A 15,348-nucleotide genomic window follows, 5' to 3' on the forward strand; every position below is an offset into this window, starting at 1 on the left:
CATTCATTTCATTCTCATTCTGTGTGTCCCTTACTGACCCCTTCCCACCATTCTACACTCAACCCAATCTCCCTTCCCTACTCAGAGATTTGTATTATTAATAGTTTGGTGCATATCATTCTGTCATTTTAAGTATGCTTTAAATAAAAAATATATTTAGAAAATGTAATGGGTTTTCTACTTTTGTTATTGTTTCTTATATACGTAAATGGAAAAATTCTATACAGATTCTGTGGCCTTTTTTCATTAAGCAGTATTTCTTGAAGATGTTTTCATGTTAGGTACTATAGAGCTTTTTTTTGTGATTGCTGCATGATATTTCATAGTACAGATATATGATTATTTATATAACCACTCTCCAGTTAATGGACACTGAAATTATTTCTGCTTTTTCAGTATTAACAGAATTCTACAATTAACATAGAAAGCATTTATATCATTCTTAATGATTTGGGATTGTTAAGTTTAATGCTTTTCTTTTTGTTCAGGGGTACCAAAGAGTAGTGAGACTGAAATCAGAACAAAATTAATGGATCACTATTTTAGGAAAGCACTATATGGAATCAGAAGGATAGAAGGGAGGTGGGGGGATGGGAAGCAGGTGTTAGACTATGTTCTTTATCTTTAGGAAGAGGGTGGGTGGGCTTTGATTATTTAGGGTAACATAATTCAAATTCTAATCCTATATAAATTGGTTTGCAACTGTTCTTCTACACAGGCCCTAAAAGTGCTGAGGACATCCGAGTTCATGCCCTATGTTGTGTTTATTGCTGCTCCAGAACTAGATACCCTACGTGCCATGCACAAGGCTGTAGTGGATGCTGGTATCACTACCAAACTTTTGACGGTGAGGAGTTTTTTTCAGGCTAGCAGTATTATTTTCCTCCTAAAGTTTTTCGTTTTTCTTTTGGGCATGTTTAATTCTATCTATTCATATTTATGAAACAAACACATTACATAAGGTATCACAGAATAAAAATATGTTCCCTGGATGTAGTTAGGATTTAGAACAGTATTGCTTTTACTTAAAAATCATCATCCACTCCATTTTAAAACAGAAGTTTAAAAAAAATAAAAAAATAAAAAAAAAGAGAAGTTTACTCTGTGTGAGAAGGAAATGGAACAATGCTAAAATGTACATATTAATCTAATTCCCTCTTTTTACTAATGTGGAAACAGGGCCTATACAAGCTTGTTCATAAGGTTTACTATGGGTAGAGTTAGGTGTATTGACTTTTAGTTGTTATATGTTTTCATTCTCCCTCTCTTTTTCTCATGTTGTGAAAATTTTAAATATGTAGAAAAGAGGGAAGAAATGAACTCCCATGTGTCCACCACTTAGCTTCAATAACACATGGCAATTTTTGTTACAATTAGACCTTTCTTCACTTCCCCCCTTACCTTGAATTATTTTGGAGCACATCTTTGATATCATATCAACCATAAATACTTTAGTATTTATCTCTAAAGATAGACGTTTTGGACATAACCATGAAACCATTAACATATCAAACATTAGGAAGAGCAGCTTCTTAATATTATCAATATATAGTCTGCATTTCCTCAGTATTTATAATTTTTTTTTAGTTAGTTTGTTCAAATCAGGATCCAAACAAGATTAACATGTTGCATTTACCTAATGTCTTCTAAATCTTTTTACCCCCACCCCAGCTTAAATGAGGTATAATTGATATACAATAAACTATACATGTTGCAAGTACACACCTTGATAAGTTTGGGCCTATGTATGCACCTGTGAGGCCATCACAGTCAAGAAACAGGCCTGTCCATCACCTCCATAAGTTTCTTTGTGCCCCTTCACAGTCCCTCCCTCCTGCTTCTACCTCTTCCACAATTTAGCTGATTAGCCTTGAAATCAGGTAGTTGTAGTCTTCTTTGTTCTTTTTCAGGTTGCTCCATGTCTCTAATGAGCTTTATGAATACCTGAAATATAGTTATAATAAATGTTTCCATGTCTTCAGATTCTAACATTTGCATCAGTTCTGGATTATTTAATGACTTTGCTACTCATTGTGAGTCTTATTTTCTTGCACCTTTGCAGTCCTGGTAATTTATTGGATACCCAATATTGTGAATTTTGTCCTGGGAAATGCAGCTCTTTGGAAATTGTTTGTTCCTTTCACATCTTGCTTTAAAACAGGAGCAGTTCTCATGCTAGGGGCAGTTACTCTGGAGCGCTGAGGCAAAACCCATTTGAGTGCTCTCTCAGATGACCTGTGCCTCAGGAGGTTTTCTGTCCTGCCTGTGGACATGGGCATCGTTTCTGGCTCAGAATGAAGAGCTCTCATCCTTCCTGGTGATTCTTTGGTGACCCTGGGTAGTTGTGATGTGCATGGATTGGTATTCAGCTGAATGCTGGAGCGGGGGGCGGGGGTGGGGGGGTCTGTTGCAAGTCTCCGGAGTTCTCTCTCCACGCTGCTGTTCCATCGTGTATTCTGTCCTGCAGACCCCTGCCGCCTTGTTCTCCCGGGACTGTCAGCTCTGCTGACAACTGAGAGAGTTCAGTAGCCTCCTCCTGGGCTCCGCCTCCCTGTGTTGCAGACTGGAAGCTATTTCAAGCTGGTGTGTAACCTGGGGTAGTCATAGGGCTCACCATTTCCCGTCTCTGGAATCCCTGTGCTCCATTGCTAACACGCGAAAGATGCACAGTGTCTTTTGTTATTCCATACTTGTGGTCTTAGTTGTGAGGCAGGAGGGTTCTTCTAATATCTTTTGTCTTTTTTTGTTTTTTTTAGGAACTGTGATGTGAAGTGGTAGTATTCCAAGTTTGTCATTCATTCTGCATTTATAAACTAGAATTCTTCTAAGTAATGACTTTTTTTCATTAACTAGTTGATTACTCTGAAGTACAGTATATACAAAAAAGTAGAAAATATACTTGATACTTCCCCTTTATAGGTCAGTTTTCAGAATAATGGGTTTGTTCCATAACAGACTCCACAGGTGACCAAATAAGGTTTGTGTTTTTTTAGTTTTTAAATCCACGAGCACATGGATTTAAACTTGATATATTTTACTCTATTGCAATTATTATTCTTATTGATGTTCAAATTGTCTCATCTTTGACCAACAGGGGCTTATTTAAGTTGGCCCTTGAGATCTATTTCATGAGCCTAATGGTCTCATATAGCTTCCCTGCTGTAAGACAGATGTTCCAGGCTCATCTTGTACATTTTCTGTTCCAAGCCAGGAGTCAGCTGTTTGTCCAAAAAGCTCTGGTTCCTTTTAGAGTAAATGGTATTTTATTTTAGGACTATAATATTAAAGATGCACATTGTCCCAAGACTGATCATTGTTTCTAGCTATATGCACCTTTTAGGTAAACGGAGCTCATTTGGATATATGCTTTTCTGTTTGTATGTTTGAAGGAAACTGTATCATGAATTTATACTGACACTTCCCAATCAAATTCAGGATTACAGGGTTTATACTTAACCTCTTTTATATGGTAACTCCATTCTCCTGCGCTGAGTATCCCACTTCTCAAAAACAATGGGAATGTTAAGAGTGGCACATAATTGCTCATTTGCTTTATCTCACAGTACACAGCAGTCTGAATATAAGTGTACAAACGCTACCAGGTATGATTCCTGTGAACTGTCTCCTTTATCTTTAGGGTTTATCCCACTAAGTATATCAGTCAAATCAAATCACTGTATTTTAAAGTCACTTGAAATACTCCCTGTGTCTGTGCTTTAGTCAATTATTACTCTTTGATGTGTAAATTGTCTCATCTTCAGCTAGGAGGAGCCTATTCCTCTTATTGTCTGAGTCTTTTTAATACAACCCCAATAACCTTCAATGATTCTTTGCTTCCTGGTATGAGCTGCTCCAGGTTATCCTTACACATTTCTTGGCCCAGATCTGGAACCAGCCTTCCAAAAGCCCTGGTTCCTTCTAGTGGGAAATAGTATTTAGACCTCCTATGGATGCTAGAGGTGTGCATTCAACTTAGCTGGTCATTGTTTCGAGGTCTTCTCAGTGACCAGATAAAGGAAACATATTTCCCCCTTTTGCAATATAGACATCATTAGTTCAATTTGATAGTTTCAACTCAGATTTTACGTTTTTACTTCTTTGACTTTTTTTAATCATTTTTTTTCCTCCTATGCTGAAAGTCTTCATTCCTAATAACACTAACGTAATTTCAGACTTTACATATATAAAATAAGCACATACTATATGTGTAATTCTTGAATAATAATATAACAATATGATTATTGAAAAGTTTTAAGTTTCAGACTTAAAACATTTTTTAAAAAGTATGATATATTCATGAATATTATTTTAAAGTCACTAAAATAATTCAGTGTTTAAGCCATCAACTTGAAACACTTTTTTATTTTGCTTTTAAGTTTTAGGTATTACTATTTTTTATTTGAATTTAATTTTGTCATATAATTGTATACATTTTCATAGTTCCAGAGTAAATCTTTAAATCAAACAAAATTTAGCTTTTCCTGTCCTCTGTACTCCAACCTCCCACCTACATAGGTAGCTATTTTCACAATTTTTAATATAACTAGATGTGTGTATCCTCCTGCTCCCATTTCTTACATTAAAGATAGCTTATTACATACAGTAGTCTGCCTGCCTTTTTCACTTACTAATACATTCTGGAGATCATTCTATAGCCATACAGAGAGAGAGTTTTTTAGTCTTCCATCTATATGGTATACTAAATAATTGTTACAGGATTATTATTGTCAAATAAAATTGATGTGTGTTTTAACAGGACAAATAGCTAATGACTATACTAGGGAAGATTTGTTGATACGTTGGCCTGTTTATACATCTATAACAAAAGGCTGCTCTGTTCATGGTATTCTCCAAGCAAGAATACTGGAGTGGGTTGCCATTCCTTTCTCCAGGGGAATCTTCCCAACCCAGGTGTTGAACCTGGGTCTTCTGCATTGCAGGCAGATTCTTTACCATCTGAGCCACCAGGGAAACCCAGAGATATTTTTGTTGTTTCAAACTGATTTAGAGATCTCAGTGAAAATATTAACTAAAATATAAGTACTAATATCCCTCAGGCTTACTTGAGAACCCACTTCACTATTTTACTTTCCTTTAGGTGTTTTCATGAAATCCGTTAACTTATATACCATTATTAAGCTGATGTTCCTAGTTTATGTATAGATAACCCAGACCTGAGCTCCAATTTACACTAGCAATCACCTACTTAACATTACAGCTGCACCTGGATGTCTCATAGACACCTTAAACTTAGCATGTACGAAGTAGAATGTTTTATTTACCCCCCACCCACAATCATATTTCCCCCACTCCTACCCACCCAACTCTGCATCTTCTGCAACTGTCCATTTATTCAAGCTAAAACTTGAGCTATTTTTGATTCATTCATATTCCTCATGTTCCATATTCAGCGCATCAGCTAACCCTGATAATTTTATCACCAAAATATATATCTATTCTGCTCTCATTTCCATCTTCTCTGCCTCCATCATAATCCAGAGATGTCTTTCCATCGCATCTAGGTCTTCCATGACCTAGCCTGTGCTATCTCAACTTATTACCCCATCCTCCCTTGTCCTCCATCGATCTTGGTGGTCTTTTTATCTTTCAGTATCCATTTTCCCCTTGGATTTTACATTGCTGTTTCCACTGCCTGAAATGCTCTTTCCTCCACTATAGTTCTCAATTTAAATGTCATTTCAGTTCAGTTCAGTCACTGAGTCGTGTGCAAATCTTTGTGACCCCATGAATCGCAGCACGTCAGACCTCCCTGTCCATCACCAACTCCCGGAGTCTACTCAAACCCATGTCCATCAAGTCGGTGATGCCATCCAGCCATCTCATCCTCTGTCATCACCTTCTCCTCCTGCCCCCAATCCCTCCCAGCATCAGAGCCTTTTCCAGTGAGTCAACTCTTCGCATGAGGTGGCCAAAGTATTGGAGTTTCAGCTTCAGCATCAGTCCTTCCAATGAACACCCAGGACTGATCTCCTTTAGGATGGACTGGTTGGATCTCCTTGCAGTCCAAGGGACTCTCAAGAGCCTTCTCCAACACCACAGTTCAAAAGCATCAATTCTTCAGTGCTCAGCCTTCTTCACAGTCCAACTCTCACATCCATACATGACTACTGGAAAACGTAGAGGAACCAGAGATCCAGCAGATGCTGGCAATTTGATCTCTGGTTCCTCTACCTTTTCTAAAACCAGCTTGAAAACCTGAAAGTTCTCGGTTCACATATTGTTGAAGCCTGGCTTGGAGAATTTTGAGCATTACTTTACTAGCGTGTGAGATGTGTGCAATTGTGCGGTAGTTTGAGCATTCTTTGGCATTGCCTTTTTTTGGGATTGGAATGAAAACTGACCTTTTCCAGTCCTGTGGCCACTGCTGCATTTTGCAAATTTGCTGGTGTATTGAGTGCAGCACTTTAACAGCATCATCTTTCAGGATTTGAAATAGCTCAACTGGAAATGTCATTTAGGTAGGTTAAATGTCATTTATTCATATGTAGAGTCACTCTGTCTAAGGTAGGTCTCTTACAATTCTTTGTTCCTGGTTGGTTTCTTTCATAGTACTTACTACAACTTGCAAGTTTTTGTTTATTTGCCCCCTTATTTGTCTCCTCCACTAAATGATAGGAACCCATTCTGTCTTATTCACTGTTATATCCACAGATTATGAAACAGACATTTTAATAGGAACTTAATGAATATTCGGAGAACCTGTAGAAGTATTGTGAAATTTCAAAACACAATTTAATGAAAAGCTTTACTTGCTCATGAAAAAACCTGTTCTTTTCTTATTCTGCCTAAATATTCCAGAATGACTAGAAGTATTTTATGAAATATATAGCAAATTAAAATGTGTGTGTGTTGTTGTTGTTGGGAGTGGGGAGCATGTAGTCTTCAAACTATTCTAAGATTCTCTTTCTTAGAGAAAGGCAGTAAATTTGGCTTTGAGCTTAACAGCCACTCAAATTTGGGTTCCATGATTTACAGACTCCATAAAGTAAAAATATTTTGAGAAAGATGATGTAGTCGGGCTGTGCTGTGCTAAGTTGCTTCAGTCATGTCCTGTTCTTTGTGACCCTATGGACCATAGCCCACCAGGCTTCTCTGTGCATGGGATTCTCCAAGCATGAATACTGGAGTGGGTTGTCATGCCCTCCTCCAGGAGATCTTCCCAACCCAGGGATCAAACCTGCATCTCTTGCATCTCCTACATTGGCAGGCGGGTTCTTTACCACTAGCGCTACCTGGAGGCTAGAGACCTACAATAATTCCTTATTACTTTGGATTTCACCCTAAGATTATTGTCAGTAGTCCTTTAATTAAGAATCTTATCTTAGCATCAGTGAAACAGAAGACACAGAATACTCATAAATGCAAACATGAATGCAGCTAGAATGACTGTATATGAACAGATGGTAATATATTTTTTAACACTCTATGTAGATTAGATTTTGAGGATTGATATCACACTCAAATATCCATCCTAGTTACTTATTTCATTTTGAGTTGATTGTGAGCAAGTAAGTATACATTGTGTAAACTTTTCCTCTTGAAACTCTTTGCCAGGACTCTGACTTGAAGAAAACAGTGGATGAAAGTGCACGGATTCAAAGAGCATACAACCACTATTTTGATCTGATCATCGTCAATGACAATCTAGACAAAGCCTTTGAGAAACTGCAGACTGCCATAGAGAAACTGAGAATGGAGCCACAGTGGGTCCCAATCAGCTGGGTTTACTGATGATTCAGTAAGGTTCACAATTCAAATAAAACTTTCCAAAAAGTGACTGCAACAAATAAACCTTCTACTGAGAAAATACATGCACAGATAGAAGATATCTGCCAAGTCCAAGCATTTTTATTGTGTAGATTGAAATACCAGTACACTATTCTGAATTTTTATATAAAATGTGGTTGAGAAGGTGTACTAATATATAATTTATCTTAATTTTTCTAACTTTTTATGGATAATCTTTCTATTCATATCACATAAAGAAATGCGTTGAAGCATTTTGTATATGTTTTGATTTAGTACCCTTGCCTTTTTCATCCAAGGAATTTTCAAGTCATTCACTCTAACATTGGTCTCACATTTTCACTGTGATAATGAATACTTGAAATAGTTTTGTAAAGCTGTCATTTAGTTCAGTATTTAGTGAAGGGTCAGCTACTCTTATTAGGAAAAAACAATGGTGTATTGGCCTTCTTTCCTAATATATTCAATTTCTTACAGAAGCAGAATTTTAATGTCAGTGCTACAGCTAGTCTACTACCATCCAAATCTGACATCAGAAGTCTGCTCAGTGCAACACAGCTTCATTATTTCAGAGCTGAATGGCTATCCGTTCTAATTTATGCAGCATTATTAGTTTTTTCCCTTCATGCTCGCTCTCGTGAAAAAATGAAGAGCAATACCTTGCACTCTCATCTGCTGCAGTGACGGGCTGATGCTTCGTTAGCATGTCCACAGCAAGCAAGGCCATGCCGGCCAAGAGAGTGCCTTACCCCGCAGTCCTTATAACAGAACGGCTCTGGAAGCGGGTCTGTTGTGAAAGTTTAACTGATGAAAGTGTACCTACTGCTTTATACAGTTTTCTACTAGGGTATGATCAGCAAATGTATCATGCCTCTGAAAATTTCTGTGATGCTGAAAAATGCCTCTGAGTTTGCAGTTGGGAGTTTATGTGAACAATCAGTTTGCTTTTTGAAGTGTGATGTGATCATTAGGGTATTTTTTCAGTTTGTTGTGTTGTGAACCAAATCCATTGAACAATTTATGAAATTTGGAAAAAACTGTCAAATGTTTTATCTCAGTAGACTATATATATATTATATAATATGTATTAAATAATGTTTTATATATTTTTTTTACATTTGTTAGGAAATGTACTTTTTGTTTAGCAAGTAAACTTTTTGATTAGGAAAACAGTTCTCCTTCTTTAGATACATTAGTATATACAAATTTCCAAAATTCATCTCAGTTAATATCTTCCTTTAGGATTCTTTGATGGTATAAATTCTTCTAAAGTATATTCAGAGATGCAGATTATTGTTAAACTAAGTTAGCCATATTTTATACTGCTGCTAGCTTTTCACATGAACAGTATTCACACTTAACGGGTTAGGTGCTTAAACTTTGATGATCATCTTTGTCTGGTGGTAGACACCATACCCCGGGCTGCTGAAATTTGTTTTCCCCTCAGCTAAGCTGTCACATGGAATGCTAGCCCGGAGGACTCAGAGGGTAGAGAAAATACATGGTAATAAGCAGCAGGCACACTGTTCTTTTTCACAATGAAACCAAACACCCAAGTAGCTGTATGGAGGTTTGTTGTCCTAGAATAGGAAATTGGTAGCAAAATGGATCATACCTTTTAGTAACTTTGGTAACTTTTAAACCACATAAATTTACATCAAAGTCTTGGCTTCTCAAAGATGAATCAAAGCACAGTGTCGAGATGATGTCCCATGACTTAGCATCTCAACGTGCTGTAAATTTTAAGAGAAATTTTATTTTCACATTCTCAGGAAGTATGGTGTCTTCTGCAGTGTGCCTTCATGCTGCTGCCTGCAGCCTCTAGGGGATCACTGGAGCCGCTGCCTGCAGCCTCTAGGCAATCGCTGGAGCCGCTGCCTGCAGCCTCTGGGGGATCACTGGAGCAGCTCAAGAAGTCTATCCACAAGATATTTTACCCATCGACACAACAGAGATGGTTTTTACATCAGACATATTTTAGGCCTTATCACATGGTATAAAGTGCACATTATTTAGAAAACAGTCTACACTTAAGAGTTATTTCTATTATAAATGGTATTCATGACTGACTAGTTTATACACATGAGATTCCTCCTAATATAAAATGGAACAATGCAGTTGATTTCATTTCCATCTAGACCCCAAGCCAAAAAGAATCAATTTATAGCAAAGTTCATCTATCTCAATAAAGAGTCATTGAACTTGAAACTGAAGTCCTATCTGGTTCTGTAGAAACCAGCAGAGCTCTACTGAGGCAAGAAGTCCCAGAGGCCCTGGAATTCTCCTATAGCAATGAGAGTATAGTTGTGATTAAGGGAATGTGAACTTCTCCTGTAGGAAAGGTCTAAGATAACTAGCTTTACTGAAGAGAAAATAGCTTAAGGTGATGTTGAACAGTTGGTAATCGTTAAAAATATGCGTGCATATGCTTTTGGGAAACAATGTGCCAACATACTAATGCACCTGAGGATTCCTTGTGGACAGGTGAGCATCCACATTCAGCATTCAGGGCATGATTGTTTATATACAGCTAAATATTATATATATTTTTAAATATACAAATATCCCATATCCATAGAGTTGATGTCCCTGGATAAGTCATTTAACTGTAACTAGTGTAATATATGTGATGTACTCAAGTAGAATTTTTCCTTTTATTATTAGTTAAGCCTTGATTATGCAGTTTCCATTTCTGTTTGATATTTGGATAGTATCAAATAAAATACTATCCAATACATCAGGACTTTGTTTACTTTTATCATACAACTGCTGAACATAGCTTTCTGAGGTAGAAATCATATCATAAACCCAGTACAGCAATAGTAGCCTGAACCCTAGATTCTAGAATCTAGTAAATTTAATATAATAGCTTATAAGGACAAGTTTTCTTTAAAAGAGCAAATTGGATATTAACACAAATTTAGAAAAGAATTCAAATTAGCAATAAAATGTTAGTGTAGCATTATAGACTATGGCCAGGTACTGACTGCTTTGACCGTAATATCCCAGTGACCACAGAAGATGATCTTTGTTTTAAAGAGTCATTTAAATTTGTACTTATTTTTATGGATAACAACAAGGGTCACAATCCAGTGATTGGGGTTGATTTTTCAGATGGGTAGCCATGGAGTTAGGTATAATTATTTTAAACTGGTAAATATTAAAGTTTTGAAAATTGGTCTACTTAACACTGTACTTTTATGACTTCTGAAACAATACCCCGTTTTCCAGGAACCACAGGCTAAGGAGCCAATAATTTTATAGTGATGAGTCTTTATACTACATATGGAAAAAGTAATCCTGAGGTTTTCTGTATATAGCTAGCAGGTCATTTCTTAAATGTTTGAGTCATCATATATAATATATATATACAGCTATGTGTATAATATGTAAAATTCTCCCAAGATATATGGATAATAACACTAAAATGTCCACTATGTAATTATAACTAATGCTCTTACATTTTTAATTATTTCCAAATTCTTAGACATTATGAAACTTTTCACATAGTTTCCAGAGGCTCTGGTTTTACTTTGAGGCAGATACTAATGCCCTTTCTGAAAAATATATTTGGAATTAAGCTCAGAAAGGTATTCTAACTTAATTTCCTTAGGGAAAAAGGACAGAGTCATGGATGGAAACCTCCTGGGAAATACTTATTTAAACCTTTAAATGAATTTGAGATATGGTTCAGGCTTAGAGATTATAGTACCTGCCCTTCTCTTGGATTTGTTGTGAGAATTCATGTAATAACATCTGTAATGGATTTGGAGTTCTTGGGAGAAATTCAGTATTTTAAATAATAGGATTATTGTATATAGTACAAGTTAATATTCACAAACTTTAAAGAATACAACTGAGTAATAATTCATCATATCATTTTTTACATATATATGTCTGAAGAAGATAATTCTATAATTTTCTTAAGGTAAGATTATTTTTAACTGCATTTTTGCTAGCTTCAAGTTTCATTTTTAATATTTTCCATAATTTATCATATTACTTTGTGTGTTTCTGGAATGACTTAGTACACAGAATCAAAAATGAGTCCTTAAAACACTAGAAAGTGAAGAAATGATGCTATCTCATTTCTAAGATTAGGCTTTAAAAGCATGATTTCCACTACTTCTGCAGTACACTGCACTGTATTCTTTAAAATAGTCTCTCTTTTGATAAAAATAGAGCTGGTGCACTTCTACTGGCTGAGATCCTAATTATGACTCCTGACCATATGACCATTGAGAAAATTTACATCTCCCTTTTAATAATACACTTGTTAAATAAGGCTAACTTAATATTTGTCTTCACCTTAAATTATAAGAAGTAATTTATAACTCTGATGAGGTAAATGGTAAATTGGAAAATCCTTATCAAGCTACTTTATCTGCTTATTATATGTATTCATTTGCCCTTTTTAGTTCTTTTAAAGCGTACCTCTCCTGGAGGTAACATAGTGATAGGTGCACACCACTTAGAAATTCTGCCTTCAGTTTTAAAACAGCTCTGAGGATGTTGTTCCATCCTGAAAGAGGTTGTGTTCTGGTCTCTTAGTGGCCTTGGTCAGGAGGTTTTGAGTTCAGAATCCTTTTCTAAGTCCAGACCTTTAGGAAATCCTCCTCCTCACCAACCAGACCACTCACAAGTCAAACAAAATTTAAGTAAGCAATCCAGTACTCTCTTACATCTGAAGACACTCTGATCTTTGCCCCTTAAAGCTGCTTACCTTATTCTTCTGCCTGAAATTTATCACTGCAGCCCTATTGTTTAACCCATAGTAGTAAGTTTAAAAGGCATTTGTTAAGGGGAAACATTCAGTTACCTCCAGTTGGGGGACCACGGATCCAACAGGACTGCCTTTTTTTTTTTAGTTTTGTTCTCTACCTGCTTCGGGGCCACTGGCTGATACTGCAGTGCTCTGAGAATCTGACTTGCCTCCATACACCAAAGCTGACCAGAAGCAACAATTCTTTTTTTTCCCCTACCAGCTTTAATTGTTTTCTAATCTCCAGCACAAACTGAATGAACACATCTACAGATGATGTAAATGCCACTTACAACTTGGCAGATTAAATGACTTAATGCTTGTAAATCTGTCTTGAGTCTCAGTGAACAAGTACTGTCACTAACACAGAGCAAAAGCCAAAAGGTCTTATTTTAAAAGTTGGGGATGAATATCTTTATTGCACTTCAGTCACAGCAAGCCAGGGTAGAAACATACAAATATGACATACCATGCCTGAAACTTAACATTCTTCACATCAGTCAAGAAGGCCTGGGAGTTTGGAGGATGAGGGAAACTCTGCTATATATATTATTACCAACACTAAACCGTAAGTCATTACCAATTAAAATATGTGGTTCTTGTCTTATTCTTAAATACAAGAGGCAGGCAGTGATTGAGTAACCTTACTTTGCAGACTTTGCAGAACATACTTTGTTCTGATAAACATGGTCTAACTGAGAAATGCCTTAGTCTTTGTAGTGGAACTTGATTTGAGGAATAGCTGATCTCCATCTGTAACTGAAATACAAGGTAAATACTTCTTTTGGCTGTGTGTTCTCTTTAAAAAAGAACTGCTGATTCCTGTTTCTTCAGTAACATTGATTTTTAAGAAAATGTTATCTTGGATTTTGCTAGAAGAATGAACACTGGGGTTCAGCATCTGGTATAATTTCCACATGTTATGTTAGCTCTATTAAGAGCCCATGATGAAAATTTGATGTGAGGACTTTGGGCGTTTCCCCCCCCCATTTCATTTTGGTATGTTTTTATTTTGAACACATATGCATGCTCTTTTTAACCTCTAGTCTGTGAAATGATGATAGAGATTTTTTTTTAATGGAGGGCAAAATACTTGTTAACAACCAAAAAATTAAAGCTGAACAAGCTGCTAAAGGTGAAAAAGTTTAAAAATAAAATGAATTGCTACTGCTTTCCAAGTAATTGTATTACTAGTACCTGTACAAAAGAAACATTGCTGTCCTTGTATAGATAAAATTTACCTGCAATACAATTAAGTATTGACTTCTCAGCAACTGTCCCTGTAAATTTTTCTTTTCACATATTAATATGTTGTCCAAAATGAAATTTACTGAAATGTCCAATCTGTGAGACTGCATAGTCCTGGTAAAATATTTTTGTATATATAAAGAAATAAATACTTAATATTGGAAAAATGTAGTGTTTCATTTCTAGGTAGAAATAATGCTTGAAGATAATAAAATATAGAAGGCATCAGGTTAGTTGATTGGCAGTTTCTTTGAACTGCTAATCATCTTTGTTAAAAGCTTCTAATGTCAGATTTTTCCCACCAAAATTTATAAATTTTTCACACCAAAATTTATAAATTTTTCACCTGCCTCCCTTTTGTTTTTTAACAAGGAAACCCTAATTATTGTTTCATCTATCCCAGCCCAAAGATTTCATAGCTTTCAAAGACGACTTAAAGAATTCCAGAGACAGGGAAGAGAAGAATTCAAAATACAGGATCAAGAGACCTCTACGCTTAGATGGCATGAATACTAGGACCATTTCCCAGTTAGCCAAGAACAGAAAAACCCTGGTGGGAAAGACAACGCCTTCTGTGGCACACAGCTCAGCCCTGAGGTCTGCGATGAGAAGGGGAGGAGGACCCACTGGACTGACCAAGAAATGGAGGCGTGAATGTGGGTGAGTACAGGAAGCCTGTTTCCAGAAAAGGTACTTTGGCAACTCTTTCCCAAGCTAGTTTTCTAGGATTCCATACCCCACAATGCAGAAATTGCTGGTCTAGTGTATTTCTGATGTCTCCAAAAGAATTAGTTTGTTTGTTGAAATATATTTGCTTTATAATATTGTGTTAAAGTGTACAACATAGTGATTCTGTATTTTTACAGATTATAGTCCGTTATATGTTCCCTGGTGGCTCAGAGGTTAAAGCGTCTGCCTGGAATGCGGGAGACATGGGTTCAATCCCTGGGTCGGGAAGATCCCCTGGAGAAGGAAATGGCAACCCACTCCAGTACTCTTGCCTGGAGAATCCCATGGACAGAGGAGCCTGGCAGGCTACAGTCCATGGGGTCGCAAAGAGTCAAACACTTTCACTTTCATAGATTATTATAAGATAGTGGGTTAATTCCCTATCCTATACAGGGAATCCTTGTTTCTTATCTACTTTATAAACAGTAGTTTGTATTTGTTAATTTCATATCCCTAATTTGTCCCTCTCCCTTTTAGTAACCACAAGTTTGTTTTCTGCATCTGTGAGGCTGTTTTGTGTATTATTCATTGGTATTTATTTTTTAGATTCCACATATAAGTGATATTGAATAGTATTCGTCTGACTTACTTCACTAGGCATAATTCTTTTTAGGTTCATCCACATTGTTGCAAGTGCCAGTATTTCATCCTTTTCTTATAGCTAAGGAATATTCCATTGTGTCTATGTGTATATACCACATCTTCTTAATCCTGTCATCTGTTGATGGGACTCAAGTTGCTACCACATCTTAGCTATTGTAAATAATGCTGCTGTGAATATTGGGATGCGTGTACCTTTTCAAATTAGTGGTTTTGGTTTTTTTTTTCCCAAATAGTGGGAT

General features: G+C 36.4%; 1 protein-coding gene across 6 annotated transcripts in view; it reads left to right on the top strand.

The window, feature by feature from the left end:
* MPP6 (membrane palmitoylated protein 6) overlaps nucleotides 1-13,939 on the top strand; it is a 123,881-nt gene extending 109,942 nt beyond the window's left edge. For all 6 annotated transcript variants that reach the window (XM_018047070.1, XM_018047069.1, XM_018047068.1 and 3 more), the window contains 2 exons: nucleotides 719-847; nucleotides 7,576-13,939. In XM_018047070.1, the coding sequence (XP_017902559.1) occupies nucleotides 719-847; nucleotides 7,576-7,752 (306 nt within the window). In that variant the 3' untranslated portion in view covers nucleotides 7,753-13,939. The remainder of the gene's footprint in view (nucleotides 1-718; nucleotides 848-7,575) is intronic.

This window comes from Capra hircus, chromosome 4 (assembly GCF_001704415.2).
Source record: "Capra hircus breed San Clemente chromosome 4, ASM170441v1, whole genome shotgun sequence".
In the NCBI taxonomy this organism is placed as follows: domain Eukaryota; kingdom Metazoa; phylum Chordata; class Mammalia; order Artiodactyla; family Bovidae; genus Capra; species Capra hircus.